This window comes from Oncorhynchus kisutch, linkage group LG4, assembly GCF_002021735.2.
Source record: "Oncorhynchus kisutch isolate 150728-3 linkage group LG4, Okis_V2, whole genome shotgun sequence".
NCBI classification, from domain to species: Eukaryota; Metazoa; Chordata; class Actinopteri; order Salmoniformes; family Salmonidae; genus Oncorhynchus; species Oncorhynchus kisutch.
Window position 1 is genome coordinate 75,011,827 of NC_034177.2, and position 14,989 is coordinate 75,026,815.

General features: G+C 40.2%; 1 protein-coding gene across 6 annotated transcripts in view; it reads right to left on the bottom strand.

Moving 5' to 3' along the window:
• Positions 1 to 97: 97 nt before the first annotated feature.
• Positions 98 to 14,989, bottom strand: part of LOC109889990 (regulator of G-protein signaling 7) — a 53,323-nt gene continuing 38,431 nt past the window's right edge. For 2 of the 6 annotated variants that reach the window (XM_031823633.1, XM_031823632.1), the window contains 14 exons: positions 13,420 to 13,526; positions 12,769 to 12,820; positions 12,238 to 12,302; positions 11,484 to 11,560; positions 11,167 to 11,248; positions 9,103 to 9,177; positions 8,898 to 8,996; positions 8,669 to 8,730; positions 8,169 to 8,279; positions 7,798 to 7,923; positions 6,435 to 6,621; positions 6,164 to 6,253; positions 2,431 to 2,467; positions 98 to 1,999 (listed from right to left, as the gene is read on the bottom strand). In XM_031823633.1, the coding sequence (XP_031679493.1) occupies positions 2,447 to 2,467; positions 6,164 to 6,253; positions 6,435 to 6,621; positions 7,798 to 7,923; positions 8,169 to 8,279; positions 8,669 to 8,730; positions 8,898 to 8,996; positions 9,103 to 9,177; positions 11,167 to 11,248; positions 11,484 to 11,560; positions 12,238 to 12,302; positions 12,769 to 12,820; positions 13,420 to 13,526 (1,154 nt within the window). In that variant the 3' untranslated portion in view covers positions 98 to 1,999; positions 2,431 to 2,446. Of the gene's footprint in view, positions 2,000 to 2,430; positions 2,468 to 5,437; positions 5,492 to 6,163; positions 6,254 to 6,434; positions 6,622 to 7,797; positions 7,924 to 8,168; positions 8,280 to 8,668; positions 8,731 to 8,897; positions 8,997 to 9,102; positions 9,178 to 11,166; positions 11,249 to 11,483; positions 11,561 to 12,237; positions 12,303 to 12,768; positions 12,821 to 13,419; positions 13,527 to 14,989 lie in introns of all 6 variants that reach the window. The other 4 variants (XM_020481911.2, XM_020481914.2, XM_031823631.1 and 1 more) reach the window with 3 other exon arrangements.

The following is a 14,989-nucleotide window of genomic DNA, read 5'->3' on the forward strand; positions in this document are numbered from 1 at the left end:
TCCACCTTTCTTCTCCCTTGGCCATGAGGTGCGTTCAATGATTAGGTGTTCCAGTACCACTGAAAGCCTTCAACACACACCACTAAAGAAACAAAGACCGGTTCAAGGAAACTTTTATCTGACACATCCATCTCAGCTCTCTCTGAGACTCTCATAAGACCACAACACATTGTTCCTTTTTCCCAAACATGGGTGTGTGAAATCACATAATCCATAAATCATTCTTACTCCTGCCTACTCACATGTCAACAGAACCCTTTGAAATTGCCATTCCCATTATTTTGGTTTAGGTATAAAGAAGAAAGACAATGATGTACTGGGAACTGGAACTGAGACAAAAAACACTGGCTGTCATTCACCGTCAAAGATCTGAAACATCCGCAAAAAAAACTTCACTGTCTAAACAATTACCATCTGATCCTACCAGTAGAGAATAGCAGGAACTATAGCAGCTGAATTCAAGCCTCAGTCTTTGTCCATACTATGACTAATATCTTAAGTCATGGTTTCTCATGGCTTTAATATACTGACTGACCTGAACTGACAAGGTTATGTTTTGTAAAACTCTGTTAGTGATATTAGCCATTAAGCCTTAGGGCTCAATTCACTTCGTAGGGCAGAACACCCACGCTCTGGTGCGATATAGTGCGACATAGGCAATGTTCCTGCCTTTCGCGGAAATTGCATTCACGGTAAATGCTGCATATGTCGGCTCAATCGAAAATGACCTTTCAATTTCAATCGCGCTATAAAGCAGATCTTCAGCGCTACTGATTGAATCGAGCCCACAGGGCTCTAGAAATGTAAAGGTAATTTCTGATTGAGCAGACATACGCAGCGTTGACGGTGAATGCAGTCTCCGCTAAAGCGGGAAAACTGCCTTTAAATGTCCATCACACTAACGCTGAACTTCCTCGATACGGATTGAATAGAGCCCTTACTTTTTGTGGTAGCATATTTTGTACAGTATAATAAAATGTCTAAATTGCTAACAAATAACACATTTGAACAAAATCAACAAACAAAGCATTCTTTTTTTGCAAATGTACAACTTATTCCCTAAAATTATAGTCAAATAAGCGAAGACCAGTTCTAATCTAACGGACACCCAAAACTACTGTATGTTATGCTCTGTTAAATCTACCACCATCTAGTGGCAACACCTAAACTGCAGATGACAGTCTGTGCCCTTAGCAGACAGATCAGTGAGAATAATCATAACAATGACTCCAGATCAGTATGTTCATCTACTCCTTGCTAGTCATTACAAAATGTATTGATTCATTACCAGGACAGTAAAAACAGATAAAGGGACAACTTTAATACATTTTTAAGTGTCTTTAAATATGGTATAAAAATAAATGCAGGAGAGAGTAACAAAGAAGTGCGTTCTACAGAAGACAACAGACAGCAGCTTGAATGAGACTTTACACATGTAATGAAAACTGTGCCAATTACTGTAGTGCAATAAAAGCGATGCAAAATAAACATAATAATTTATATATATGCATACTGCACAACATTTCCCTTAGCGTGACAAAAGTAGGTGTGATTACAGATCGTGAACTGTATAGTAATAATATTTTTTTATTAGATTTTACTGTTAAGCTGTCGTTTCTTAATTTTTTAAATTTCTGACATCATTAGCTCAGCTGGAGAGGAACACGCGTGTCCATCAGATATGGTGGAAGTAACTGGACACTGACTTTCTGTAAAGGCATTATCCGGTCTCAATGTCTGTCCTAAAATGCCTACCTGCCCCAAAATGAATGTCCTCGCCAATAGTAGATATAGATCAAGTAAAAGAAATAACAAGCCTTCTCCTTGGACATGCAACATCTGATGTACTGCCCTGCTCATCGTCTGAGTGGAAAGCAGACGGCGATGATGTAGAAATGACGTAGAAATGACGTAGAAATGGTCCTCTATATTGCAGAGTGGCTGTATTTTAGCATGATGGCACAAGGTTGGTCAGCCTCTTTGATGTAAGGGATTTCCCCTGGGAGAAGAAGAGGGATGGAGAAAGAAAAAGAAGGAGAATAAGATCAATTGTCTACTGTAATCTAAGATCCACTCTAATATCCTCCTGTAATCTAGCGTGTGGAAATGTCTGTGCAGAGTGAGAGTTCTACCTGGTCGGAATATGAAAGTGTGTAATGTCTGGATTATACTGACATCCTATGGGCATCAAGTGTACAACATGATTTTGCATCATACTGTGTTATTGCGTTATACCGTATGTCAGACATGCTGTAGGTTCCTTCATCTGAGTAAAGTTCATTCATTGAATACAGTTTACATCAAGAGCTGTCAAAAGAGCTGTCTCCATGCAAAAATGTGAGGGAGAACACAGAGAGGATGAAAGTCAGTGAGATGAGCAACCACATGCAATTTACTGTAACACTCTGCACTGAGTTTTGGAATTATTACCTGGATGTAAAATCCTTCAAAACAAGTTCTTACTTTTCTGTGGGGACAAGGAGAGAACACAGAATGAGGTAGGACATTTTGGCAGGTTGGTTTCAGGGACCAAAATGTGAGACATGCAGGAGAGGTCACATGCCTCTGTCCTCTAACAGCTCAGCTGACTCCTCTAAAGGCTGGATTCAATCTGCATTGCAGAAGCATCACAAAAGATCCACGTTATAGCTTGACAAAAATTTAAAGGCAATGTTCCCAAGTTCGCGGAGACTGTGTTCACAGTAAACGCTGCATACAGCTGAAGTCGGAAGTTTTACATACACTGAGGTTGGAGTCATTAAAACTCGTTTTTCAACCTCTCCACAAATGTCTTGTTAACAAACTATAGTTTTGGCAAGTCGGTTAGGACATCTACTTTGTGCATGACACAAGTAATTTTCCCAACAATTATTTACATAATATTTCACGTATAATTCACGGTATCACAATTCCAGTGGGTCAGAAGTTTACATACACTAAGTTGACTGTGCCTTTAAACAGCTTGGACAATTCCAGAAAATGATGTCAAGGCTTTAGAAGCTTATGATAAAAAAATACATTGCAGACCTCCACAAGTGGTTTATCCTTGGGAGCAATTTCCAAATGCCTGAAGGTACCACATTCATCTGTACAGACAATAGTACGCAAGTATGAACACCATGAGCCCACGCAGTCGTCATACCGCCCAGGAAGGAGACGCCTTCTGTCTCCTAGAGATGAGCGTACTTTGGTGCGAAAAGTGCAAATCAATCCCCGAACAACAACAAAGGACCTTGTGAAGACGCTGAGGAAACAGGTACAAAAGTATCTTTATTCAGAGTAAAACGAGTCCTATATTGAGATAACATGAAAGGCCGCTCAGCAAGGAAGAAGCCACTGCTCCAAAACCGCTATAAAAAATCCAAAGCCAGGTTTGCAACTGCACATGGGGACAAATATCGTACTTTTTGGATAAATGTCCTCTGGTCTGATGAAACAAAATAGAACAGTTTGGCCATAATGACCATCGTTATGTTTGGAGAAAAAAGGGGGAGGGTTGCAAGCCGAGGAACACCATCCCAACCGTGAAGCACGGGGGTGGTAGCATCATGTTGTGGGGGTACATTGCTGCAGGAGGAACTGGTGCACTTCACAAAATAGATGGCATCATGAGGGTGGGAAATTATGTGAATATATTGAAGCAACATCTCAAGACCTCAGTCAGGAAGTTAAAGCTTGGTCGCAAATAGGTCTTCCAAATGGACAATGACCCCAAGCATACTTCCAAAGTTGTGGCAAAATGGCTTAAGGACAACAAAGTCAAGGTATTGGAGTGGCCATCACAAAGCCCTGACCTCAATCCTATAGAAAATTTGTGGGCAGAACTGAAAAAGCGTGTGCGAGCAAGGAGGCCTACAAACCTGACTCAGCTACACCAGTTCTGTCAGGAGGAATGGGTCAAAATTCACCCAACTTATTGTGGGAAGCTTGTGGAAGGCTACCCGAAACGTTTGACCCAAGTTAAACCATTTAAAGATAATGCTACCAAATACTAATTGAGTGGATGTAAACTTCTGACCCACTGGGAATGTGATGAACGAAATAAAAGCTGAAATAAATAATTCTCTCTACTACTATTATTCTGACATTTCACATTCTTAAAATCAAGTGGTGAGCCTAACTGACCTATACCAGGGAATTTGTACAAGGATTAAATGTCAGGAATTGTGAAAAACTGAGTTTAAATGTATTTGGCTGAGGTGTATGTAAACTTCCGACTTCAACTGTATGTGGGCTCAAGGAAATTACCTACATTTTACCGCGGATCTTCTGCTATACGGATTAAATCCAGCCTTAAATTTCAGAGGAGTTAACAAATGCAACATTGTGTATCAAACTACACAAAAACATGATTTCACAAGAATAATAAACCAATATGTATAGGTTATATCCAGATATACTTATGCTCCTATTGCATCTAAGTCTTGAAATGGAATGATGAATGTCTAACTACCATTGTTGAATAAATAGTTTTTTTATTAATTAACATCTGATTAATCAGTTAATCATGAAAGTGCCATTCATAAAGTATTCACACCCATTGACTTTTTTCCACATTTAGTTGTGTTACAGCATTTGGCCTAAATCAATTCTGGAGTAAAAATTTCCTTAACAAGTCACATAATAAGTTGCATTGACTCACTCTGTGTGCAGTAATAGTGTTTAACATGATTTTTGAATGACTACCTCATCTCTGTTCCCTACACATACAATTATCTGTAAGCTCCCTCAGTCGAGCAGTGAAATTCAAACACAGATTCAACCACAAAGACCAGGGAGGTTTTTCAATGCCTCTCGGAAAAGGGCACCTATTGGTAGATAGGTAAAACAAATTTTAAAAAGCAGACATTGAATATCCCTTTGAATATCCCTTTGAGCATGGAGTTATTAATGGTGTCTCAAGACACCCAGTCACTGTAAAGATACAGGTGTCCTTCCTAACTCAGTTGCCGGAGAGAAAGGAAACTACTCAAGGATTTCACCAATGGTGACTTTAAAACAGTTACAGAGTTTAATGGCTGCGATAGGAGAAAACTGAAGATGGATCAGCAACATTGTAGTTATCTACAATACTTACCTAATTGACAGAACAGAATAAAAATATTCCAAAACATGCATCCTTTTTGCAACAATTCAAGGGGTATGAATACTTTCTGAAGACACTGTATAGGCTAATTTCTCAAATGAAACACAATAATTCCTTTAACAAAACTCTTAGAAAAGCTTACTTGGTGCTATAACTGCAACATACAAGTCAAAAGGGAAGGAAAGGAGAGGCACAGTACATGTTGACAAGGCCCTGAAAAAGATGGTCATGAAACGCCACCATGCCCGTGTCCAGGGGAGGTGACGGAGGGAAGGAGAGAGTGATAAAGCAGTGGATACGCTTTATCTGAACAGGCCCGTTGGTCAACCAGAAAAATCCATGTCCTCTTACCACATTTCGAGTGAATTTCTCAAATGAAGTTCTGCGGTCCTGAATGCCTCCATACTTAACAACAGCAAAAGACGAAAAAGAAAGGGAAAGCCAGAAAAGAAGGACAGAGCTGAAACCAAAAAGTGAAGTAATGGGAAACAAACTGAACTGTGAGGAGAGGCCCTTTGAAAAATAATAGCAAAGATAAGGATATGCTGATGTGATTATGATGATAATTATACAGTGATATGTGACATAACACAAAACATAAGCCAAATCATAAGAAAATCATGAATGAACTATCATTTTAATTATAAACTGGGTGGTTCGATCCCTGAATGCTGATTGGCTGACAGCCCTGGTATATCAGACCGTATACCAAGGGTAAGACAAAACATTTACTTTAACTGCTCTAATTACGTTGGTAACCAGTTTATAATAGCAATAAGGCACCTCGAGGGTTTGTGGTATATGGCCAATATACCACTGCAAAGGAGTGTATCCAGGCCCTCCGCTTTGTGTCGTGCGTACCACACCCCCTCAGGCCTTATTGCTTAATTACCCCATTATCACAACCATCGTTACAGGTCAGACACCTTATGAGGCATTTTCTTTGCATGTGAAAATGCTGCTACAATAGTTATTCCTTCACTGCTGAAGGCACCAATGTCATTGTTCCAGGTCCTAGGCAGGGCAGGTCAGAGAACAGCAGTGTACACAGCCATGTTTATTCTTTGAAGACCTTACCTTTTTCTTGGCCTGTAGCAGCTCCTGATAGGCACTGGAACGGATGAAGCGGCTGTAGGAGTCACTCTTCATCAGCTTGAAGATGTGATCCTGTCAACCACAAGGAAATGGTTCAACCACAGTGATGGTCACGTTGTAACTGTCTGTGGAGACAAATGTACTCAACAGTACAGTAGCTTATCCAGCTGATATCCCAAACACACGGCAGGCATAAGTCAGTAACCTGCCTATAATTACCCTACAGTTCACTAACATATTACTACAGTGTTACCTGTGCGTCCTCAAAGGCATAGCGTCCAGGGTCCTTGACGTTCTGGGTGGTCTTGTCATAGCTCTTTGAGTCAACATTGATGGCACTGGGAGCTCCAGAGGCCAGGAACTCCTGCCAGATCTCCTGAACCCGGGTCGGGACCTCCCGGATGGGCCTCTTCTTTACCTCCTGGACCGCTAGCCAGAACCTGCAAGACACAACATGGGGGCAGGGAATAACACAGTTATGTTTGGCATCATCATCATCATGATGAGGCCGGTGACACTTTCCTTCTTGAAAGTCCAATATCTTGAAAACTTGACTGCTGACATTGTCACGCCCTGATCTGTTTCACCTGTTCTGTGATTGTCTCCACCCCCTCCAGGTGTCGCCTATTTTCCCCAGTGTATTTATCCCTGTGTTTCCTGTCTCTCTGTGCCAGTTCATCTTGTATTTTTAGTCAAGTCAACCAATCCTTTTCTATTCTCTTTTGCTAGTCTTCCTGGTTTTGACCACTGCCTGACTCTGGACTACTTTCCCGCCTGCCTGATCATCCTGCCTGCCCTGACCTTGAATCTGCCTGCCCTGACCTTGAATCTGCCTGCCCTTCGGTACCTATTGGACTCTGAACTGGTTTTGACCTTTTGCCTGTACACAACCATTCTCTTGCCTACCCCTTTTTGGATTAATAAGCATTGTAAGACTCCAACCGTCTGCCTCCTGTGTCTGCATCTGGGTCTCGCCTTGTGCCTTGATAGACATGCAAAACATTTTGGGACTGTATCAACAGTGGACTAATTACAAAATACCAAAATATAATTTTGAGTGGATTTTCCCTTTAACTATAAACATGATCGCTTGAACCCTTCTATTTTTGTCTTTCTCTATCACTATTTAGGCTAATATAGGACAAGCAACATATTGTACATTTGAATGCTTGTGCATGTCTTGTCCAGGATAAGCCGTTTTCCCAACATGGTTTCTTATGGAATTTCTGGATATGTACTGCAAAGATTTTGTCTGAAAATATTTGTCTGAAATATAAATTCAGTGCTCAGTTATGTCCTCTAATGGTGATAACATCACATCTAATTTTAGGGTAATTAATGTGACCAATTAGGTGTTAAATTCCACCTCTGACTTTGTTAGATAATAACAACACTCACTTAGTTACATTACCAGATTGACCTGAAGATTAGCTCTGGGCAAAACAGTTCAGACAAGTACCAGACGAGGAAGTACAGGAAGTGTGAATGAAGTGCAAGGATAGGTTGTGATTGTGTGGGAGAGAAAATAATTGAGAGCGTGCATAGTGGGGTGTATGTGCGTTAAATGTGTGTGCGTGTGTGTGTGCGTGTGTGTGTGTGTGTACTGTATCCCCTACCTCAGGTTCTCTGAGCTGAACTCAGATTCCAGGAACTTGAGGAACTGCTCCCTCCCCACCTGATCCTTGAGAACCTCGTTGATGCCGAACGCCCACCTCTTCACCCTCTGCTGACCTGGCTCCTTACTAGGGAGAGACACACGCAGTCAGACATCACAGTGTACAGAGGGAAAACCTCAGTGAACAGTTAACAGTACACAGTCCACACTACACAGCTACAAATACTTTGATTACTACCTGACATCCCTCAGGAGATGGTCTGATCCAGAGCAACTCACAAATCATTTACTGGTATCACTTACTACTTTTACCAGTGTAAATCAACACAGAATAACCACAGAGATTTAATAATAAACTTGAAAAAGACACACCTAGCCTCCAGCTCCCATACTGCGGTGTCATCTGAGATCCAGGGGTTGGAGGGGTCGGTCGACGTGATGAAGGGGTCATATTCCACATACTGCTCTGTATAGGCCAACAAACTGGGAAGAAAGACACCTTACTCTTCAGTTCAGGCAGGTAGAGTCTACAGAAAATGTGACAATGTATCGTGCTCCCTGGGGAACTCAGGATATGACTAACATCAATGCTACACAGTATTTGACCTTGAAGATAGCAGGAAGTGATGCAGTATCTTTGCTTTAACACAATAGTGTGTAACCCAGGCAGCTGAGAATGGGAATCTCTGTTTAGTGTTACGTAACAGCACAAGAAATGACAATTAGGCTTAGTGCTGATGATACACAGCAGGTATTGTTTGGGCTAAACACTTTTCAAGGTTGTCTAATTAATTACTAGCTACATTAAGTTTTAGAGAGTTCATGAAGGGATTAATGGGGGGGAGAATGAAGAGACGGAGAACTTCGCTCACCTCTCAGCCACTTTGGACATTTTCAGTCGATGTCTGTCTAATTGCCCTCCCCAATAATTGATCTGGAACAACATGGGGAAACAATATTTTGTGAATATTTTGTGAATTTCTGGAAACTGGTCGAACTGACAAGACAGTAACAGTGTTGCCATCTTAAATGTAAATTTGGAAACATACATTGTGCAATGCAAGAGAAACTACCCTGGAAGTCCAGCAGCTTCTACATTACCTGGTCCTGTAGTTGCTCCTCTGTGGCTGGCTTGGCCTCTGGGGCAGGGGTGTGGGTGGGGCTGTGGGTTCGCACATCATTCTGAGGCCCATATACTGACTGAGATAGAGAGACAATCAGAACCCACCCAAAATCAAATATTTTAAAATAACAGTGTTTCAGTTGACCTGTTATTCAGAATTAATGGATTTATAGAAAAAGTCACCTTTCTTGTCTTTTGGGGATTTTTCATTCTGGAGGACTTCTTTATGTCGACTTCTGTTGTGTTTACACATCCGGGCTGGAGAGCAACAGAAATTAACAGAAGAAAAACAAGCCCTTCAGGGAGCATTCTCTGCTTCTTCCTATTGATTCACTAGCAGCTCAGGTAGGACTGTTTAGGGAACCCAGAAAAACAGCTTCTTCTATTGCACTTTGCGACACGCTCAGTCAAACATGATCTAGTAAAATATTAATGTAAAACATATTGTCTGTACGTCCTGCATGATCAAACAAGGGGCACAATTAAGGTATCCTCCAGGACCACGGTAGCTAATTGGTTTGACGAGGCTGCTGTGAAATCAGAAAGGAACCTGATTATAATGTTCCAAGCATGCATGAATTGATCCTGTTATTTTCCAATTAAGCTCATGGAGCTGGATTTTTCCAGGGAAGCGGCTCCATTCCCTAGTGGAAGATATTACTAAGAAGGAAGTGTGTCTGAATGGATGATGAGGTCATAAAGACCACTGGAGAGCTGCAGGTGAATACATAATTTTTTAGGAATTGACGGTACCTCAATAATAACATTTTGATATTATGGCAGGCAAAGAGGAAAGACAAAAAGCTCTGCCTTTACCAGGCAAAAAAAATTACGATTATCAAACCCCTCACATTATTCATATTAAACATTATTCACGTTGAATAGAAAAATAAATTACTTTGTAGACTGAAGAAAGCACAGGTTAAGTTCTTTAACATTTACAAAAAACATCTAATAAAAAGAAAATCCATGACATGTATTTTGAATTTCTAAGATAAGATCAATGTAGGTTTTTGACAATGGATATTTCTAAGCATGGTATGCATGACAATACACAACAATATCCACAAACAGAAATACTAAGTTAGGGGCTCGATTCAATCCATATTGCGGAAGTTCAGCACTATAGCGCGATTGAAATTTAAAGGCAATGTTCTGCGTTCGTGGAGACTGCAATGGCGGTAAATGCTACATATGTCCACTCAATCGGAAATTAACTTAACTGCAACGCAATAGCACGATTGAAATGTTAAATGATACAGATTGAATCAATCCCTTACATGCTGACCACACCGCTCACGTCGCGTCAGCGAGCGTCTGCATGGCCAGGCGCTAAAATAGAAATTGGTTCTATTTGTGATGATCAACGCGCTGCAAGTCCGGCCTCTCCCATCTCGTCATTGGTTTTTAGGAGCATATACCCACGTGGGTGATTGAAAGATTAACTGAGGTCCGCACTGAAGTCGATTGTAGTAATGCACCATAAAATTGGTTGCCAACCGTCATATAAAGTCCAAAGAAGAAAAAGAAGCCTGAAGGAAGGAGGAGAGATGATGAGAAATTAATTTGGTTTACTGTTTTATCTGTGGATTAATTGTCAGAGTAGTGGACCTTGTGCATTTCAGGTAAAATAACAACCCAATGTTTATACACCAGGACAAATTAGCTAGCAACGGCAAGCTAGCTAGCTAAATTGCCATAAATATTTTATGCTATTTGACATTATTATTATTCATATAATTGGTTTAGAGTTTGTTTTGATGTCCTGATCGCTTCTGGTGTGGGTGAACAAACAAAAGAGTGAGGATCATCTGCACAATCCACAATGGCACAAAAGCCAAAATACACAGCACAGGTACTCACATGCACCAACTGACATTGTAACAATAAACGACAGCCCAATGGAAACCAAAGGGCACACTTATACAAGTACTAATCAGCGGGAACAGGGGACAGGTGTGCCTAATGAAAGTTCCGGTTTGGTCAGCATGTTAGGCTCCAGTTAGCTGTATTCTCCAGTGGAAAATTTGGCCAAACCTTGTAGCTAGGTTTTATGTTATGGATAACTCTTGTAACTCTTGATAACTCCGTGCTTCTACACCTGCATTGCTTGCTGTTTGGGGTTTTAGGCTGGGTTTCTGTACAGCACTTTGAGATATCAGCTGATGTACGAAGGGCTATATAAATACATTTGATTTGATTTGATTTGATTTGTAGCATGAGATTTTAAAAGCGCAATAAACTCACCACTGGTCTGTGCACATCCCAAAACGCTCTTTCTTGACTATCGAGAATTTTCCTCTCAATCTTATCTCTTTTCTTGTCAACTCTGAGGACAAAGGATACACAGTACAAGCAATTACTTTTTAGGTATTTTCACAAAACCATATGTAATATTCATGTTTTTTTTTTACACTTCCCCTGGCTAAAATGTGGTGTTATTAGGAAACTGCTGAGAAATGGTAGTTAAGAGATGATAGCACATCCGTTATAATGAGTAGGAGTGTGGTGATCAACTTAACACTCATCAACACATAGTAGATTTGTTTCATTTGGAAACTTACTTTGCTTGTGCTTCTGCTTGCATAAATATGAACTCCCATTTTCTGGCAAATGCTCTCTGTAGCCTCGCTAAGCTCTCCTGAAACAACAATGACCATAAAAAATTCAGATAGTAAATCTAACCAAATAATGATTTGTCTTATCTCATGACATGATATAATAACACAATAATAGCAACAGAACAAAAGGTTTTCACTTTGAAGATACAGGCTGATATCAGTGTTAAGGATGCTAGTGCTAACATACTAAAGATATGAAGATACAGGCTGATATCAGTGTTAAGATGCTAGTGCTAACATACTAAAGATATGAAGATACAGGCTGATATCAGTGTGAAGGATGCTAGTGCTAACATACTAAAGATATGAAGATACAGGCTGATATTAGTGTTAAGAATGCTAGTGCTAACATACTAATGATATGAAGATACAGGCTGATATCAATGCTAAGCATGCTAGTGCTAACATATTTACTTGCCTACTTAAATAAAAGTTAAATAAAAAAATAAAAAAATATTGATATCAGCCTGTATCTTCATCTCTTTAGTATGTTAGCACTAGCATCCTTAACATTGATATCAGCATTTATCTTCATCTCTTTAGTATATTAACAATAGCATCCTTAACACTAAACTAGAAAAGTTACAGATGCTGGTGCTAACATACTAAAGAGATGAAGATACAGGCTGATATCAATGTTAAGGATGCTAGTGCTAACACACTACAGAGACAATGACAATGAAGAGAGAAGACCTACCGCCTCGTAGTCTGCCAACTCCAGACGAGCTTTGTTTTGCATTGTTCTTTTGCAGAGGTAAACGGCTGGGGCACAGAACACAGAGGAAGAACAAATCAATCAGAAAACAGAGAAAACTACTGTTGACCAGATGCTGTTTTACAGATAACATTTTTACTTTGCCAAACCCTTTCTGCATCAGCTGCAGTCTAGGCCACAACATTGATGTCATTCCATAACCAGAGTACCATGTGGCATGTAAAATGGTCTTAACAACATCCATCGCTGCTTTGAGGATGCAAACGGCTATCTATATGGCTAGAGGGGTTGTAGCAACTTACATACAAATACATATATTCACACATTGAAATGAACAAACCACCATTGATGGTTCTGTTTTCTTCTGCAAAGCCATTTGGGCCACAATGTACTGCATGTCAGATGCTACACAAATAAAATCAATTTTGATATTATCATGTTGATGGTTACATTCAATGCTCTGTACAGCCTTCCATTGTGTAAAACTATTCACTACTGCTAAGACACACTTACCATAGTCTGTATTCTCTGGTTCCCAGCAGTTTGACGGCCAGAAGTAGGGGGTCTGGGAACAACGATTGTGAGGAGGAAATAGTGAGGGACAAGGCAGCTAAAGAACTGAGACACCTTGATCTAAGAACTGATCTAAGAACTGAGACACCTGGATCTAATAACTGATCTAAGAACTGAGACACCTTGATCTAATAACTGATCTAAGAACTGAGACACCTTGATCTAAGAACTGATCTAAGAACTGAGACACCTTGATCTAAGAACTGATATGAGAACTGAGACACCTTGAGCTAACAACTGATCAAATAACAGAGACACCTTGATCTAATTGATCTAAGAACTGAGACACCTTAATCGAATAACTGATCTAAGAACTGAGACACCTTGATCTAAAAACAGAGACACCTGACTAAAATCCCTGTTATTTCTCTAGAGCGAGGCACTTTAATTGCCTCAGTAAAACATCCAGCAATATAACTGGATTAGGTGTAAAATATAAAGCCCATAAGTCCCTGTGGATAAGCGCTCAATAAAGACATATGAATCCTTGTCCTCCATGTATGGTCTGATATGGATTAGATCAGATACGGTAGACAGTAGGAGTACATTATAGTACACATAAGAGCTATGCAGCCTATGAATTCACTGTACCTGAAACCTGTAGAAAGTGCCATCGTCTTTCAGTGTGAGTACATGGTCTGATATGGGGAAGAAGTAGCCGTGGGCAGCCATCAGGGTCCCCAGGTGAAGGGCCTCCACTGGACAACACAAATAAAATCCTATAATTTTCCACCACAACACCCCTAATATTCCCACTGTCCCCTTTGACACACCTCACTTCCCCCCTTCACCGGGGTATGGTAAATGAGGTCAGTATAGTACCGATGGGGATGTTTACCTCATATGCCATACCCTTGTCACCTCTCCTTATGTAAAATTAAACCCATTCTATTTTTAGCACTATTTCTCTGTATCTAGAATGTATGTAAGACCCAGCTATGCATCAATAAATTATCACTCATTCAAGTTTAAAGACATGTTTACTGATAAATGTGAGTGCCCTTCAAGTGTATTTGCGTGTTTGCATGTGGATTTGTGTGTGTTTATGCATTTTGTGCTTGTGTGAGATTGTTAGTCTGCATGTTAGATGCAATGTTTTGAAGTGAAACAGCAACATACTGTAGAGATATAGCAATTACAGAAAGAGCCAGATAGCTTCCCTACAGAAGACTACACACAGATTGCATATATTCAAGCATTCTGAGAGTGGATTTGCACATTCATCTAAATTAATGTCTGGTTAGAGCTTCACACACTGTGGATATCAAACAGGCTTAAAGACAAATCCACTCACCCACCCAAAATAACTTAAGTCTACTCAATGTTTATATTTCTTTACTTTTAACAACTTTCTGGATTGTTAGCACATAGCCCTAAATCATGCATTTATTACCACAAATTGTGGTATACCCAGAAGTATACAGCTGCTCCGTAGGCTAATCGGAATCATATCCTAAACTCAAGAGGGAAAAGGATGAAACAGGAAAATAAAAAATATTATTTCTTAACCTGGAATAGAAATTAGTGTCTGGCTTGGGAAGAGTATCCTCAAATTGTTATTCCCTAGCTAAAGTACAGCTGTCTGACTTTATGACCCCCGACTCTACTCGTATGCCCTGTAATAGTCTTTAAAATGGCTGAGCCATTCAAATGTACACTTCCTCCTAAATACCCTGCAGACTGGAGATTATAATTAATTTGAGGTCATTTCTGTACTAGTATGTGGCTATGGGTGTATTGGTACCGTCCATTTGTGTTCTATAACATTTGTAACCAAATGTAAACTTTCCTCACAGGACCATTGCGGCCTCCAACAAGATTCTCTCAGACTGAAACTGAGTTACAGTGCAATTTCCTGCTCTAGTGAGACCTTGTCAGTGACGACACAGTAAAGTGAGATTCCTCAATCAAACCCCTTGAAGTCAAGCAATCAAAAGGTTTCACTCAGAGCTCTACCCTTCTCAGTCTGAACCTGTTTCCTGCTGAGGTATGGGAGCAGGTATTTCACCCTGGCTTACAGTCCTTTTGAGAGTTCTCCAGTGCTCCAGAGTCCATGCGTGGTTTATGAAGTACTATTGAGTCAGCTTTGTGTTAGAAAGTGATAAATGTGTCACTAATGCGGGGGAATCGACCCATCCATACCAACACATGCACCAGAATG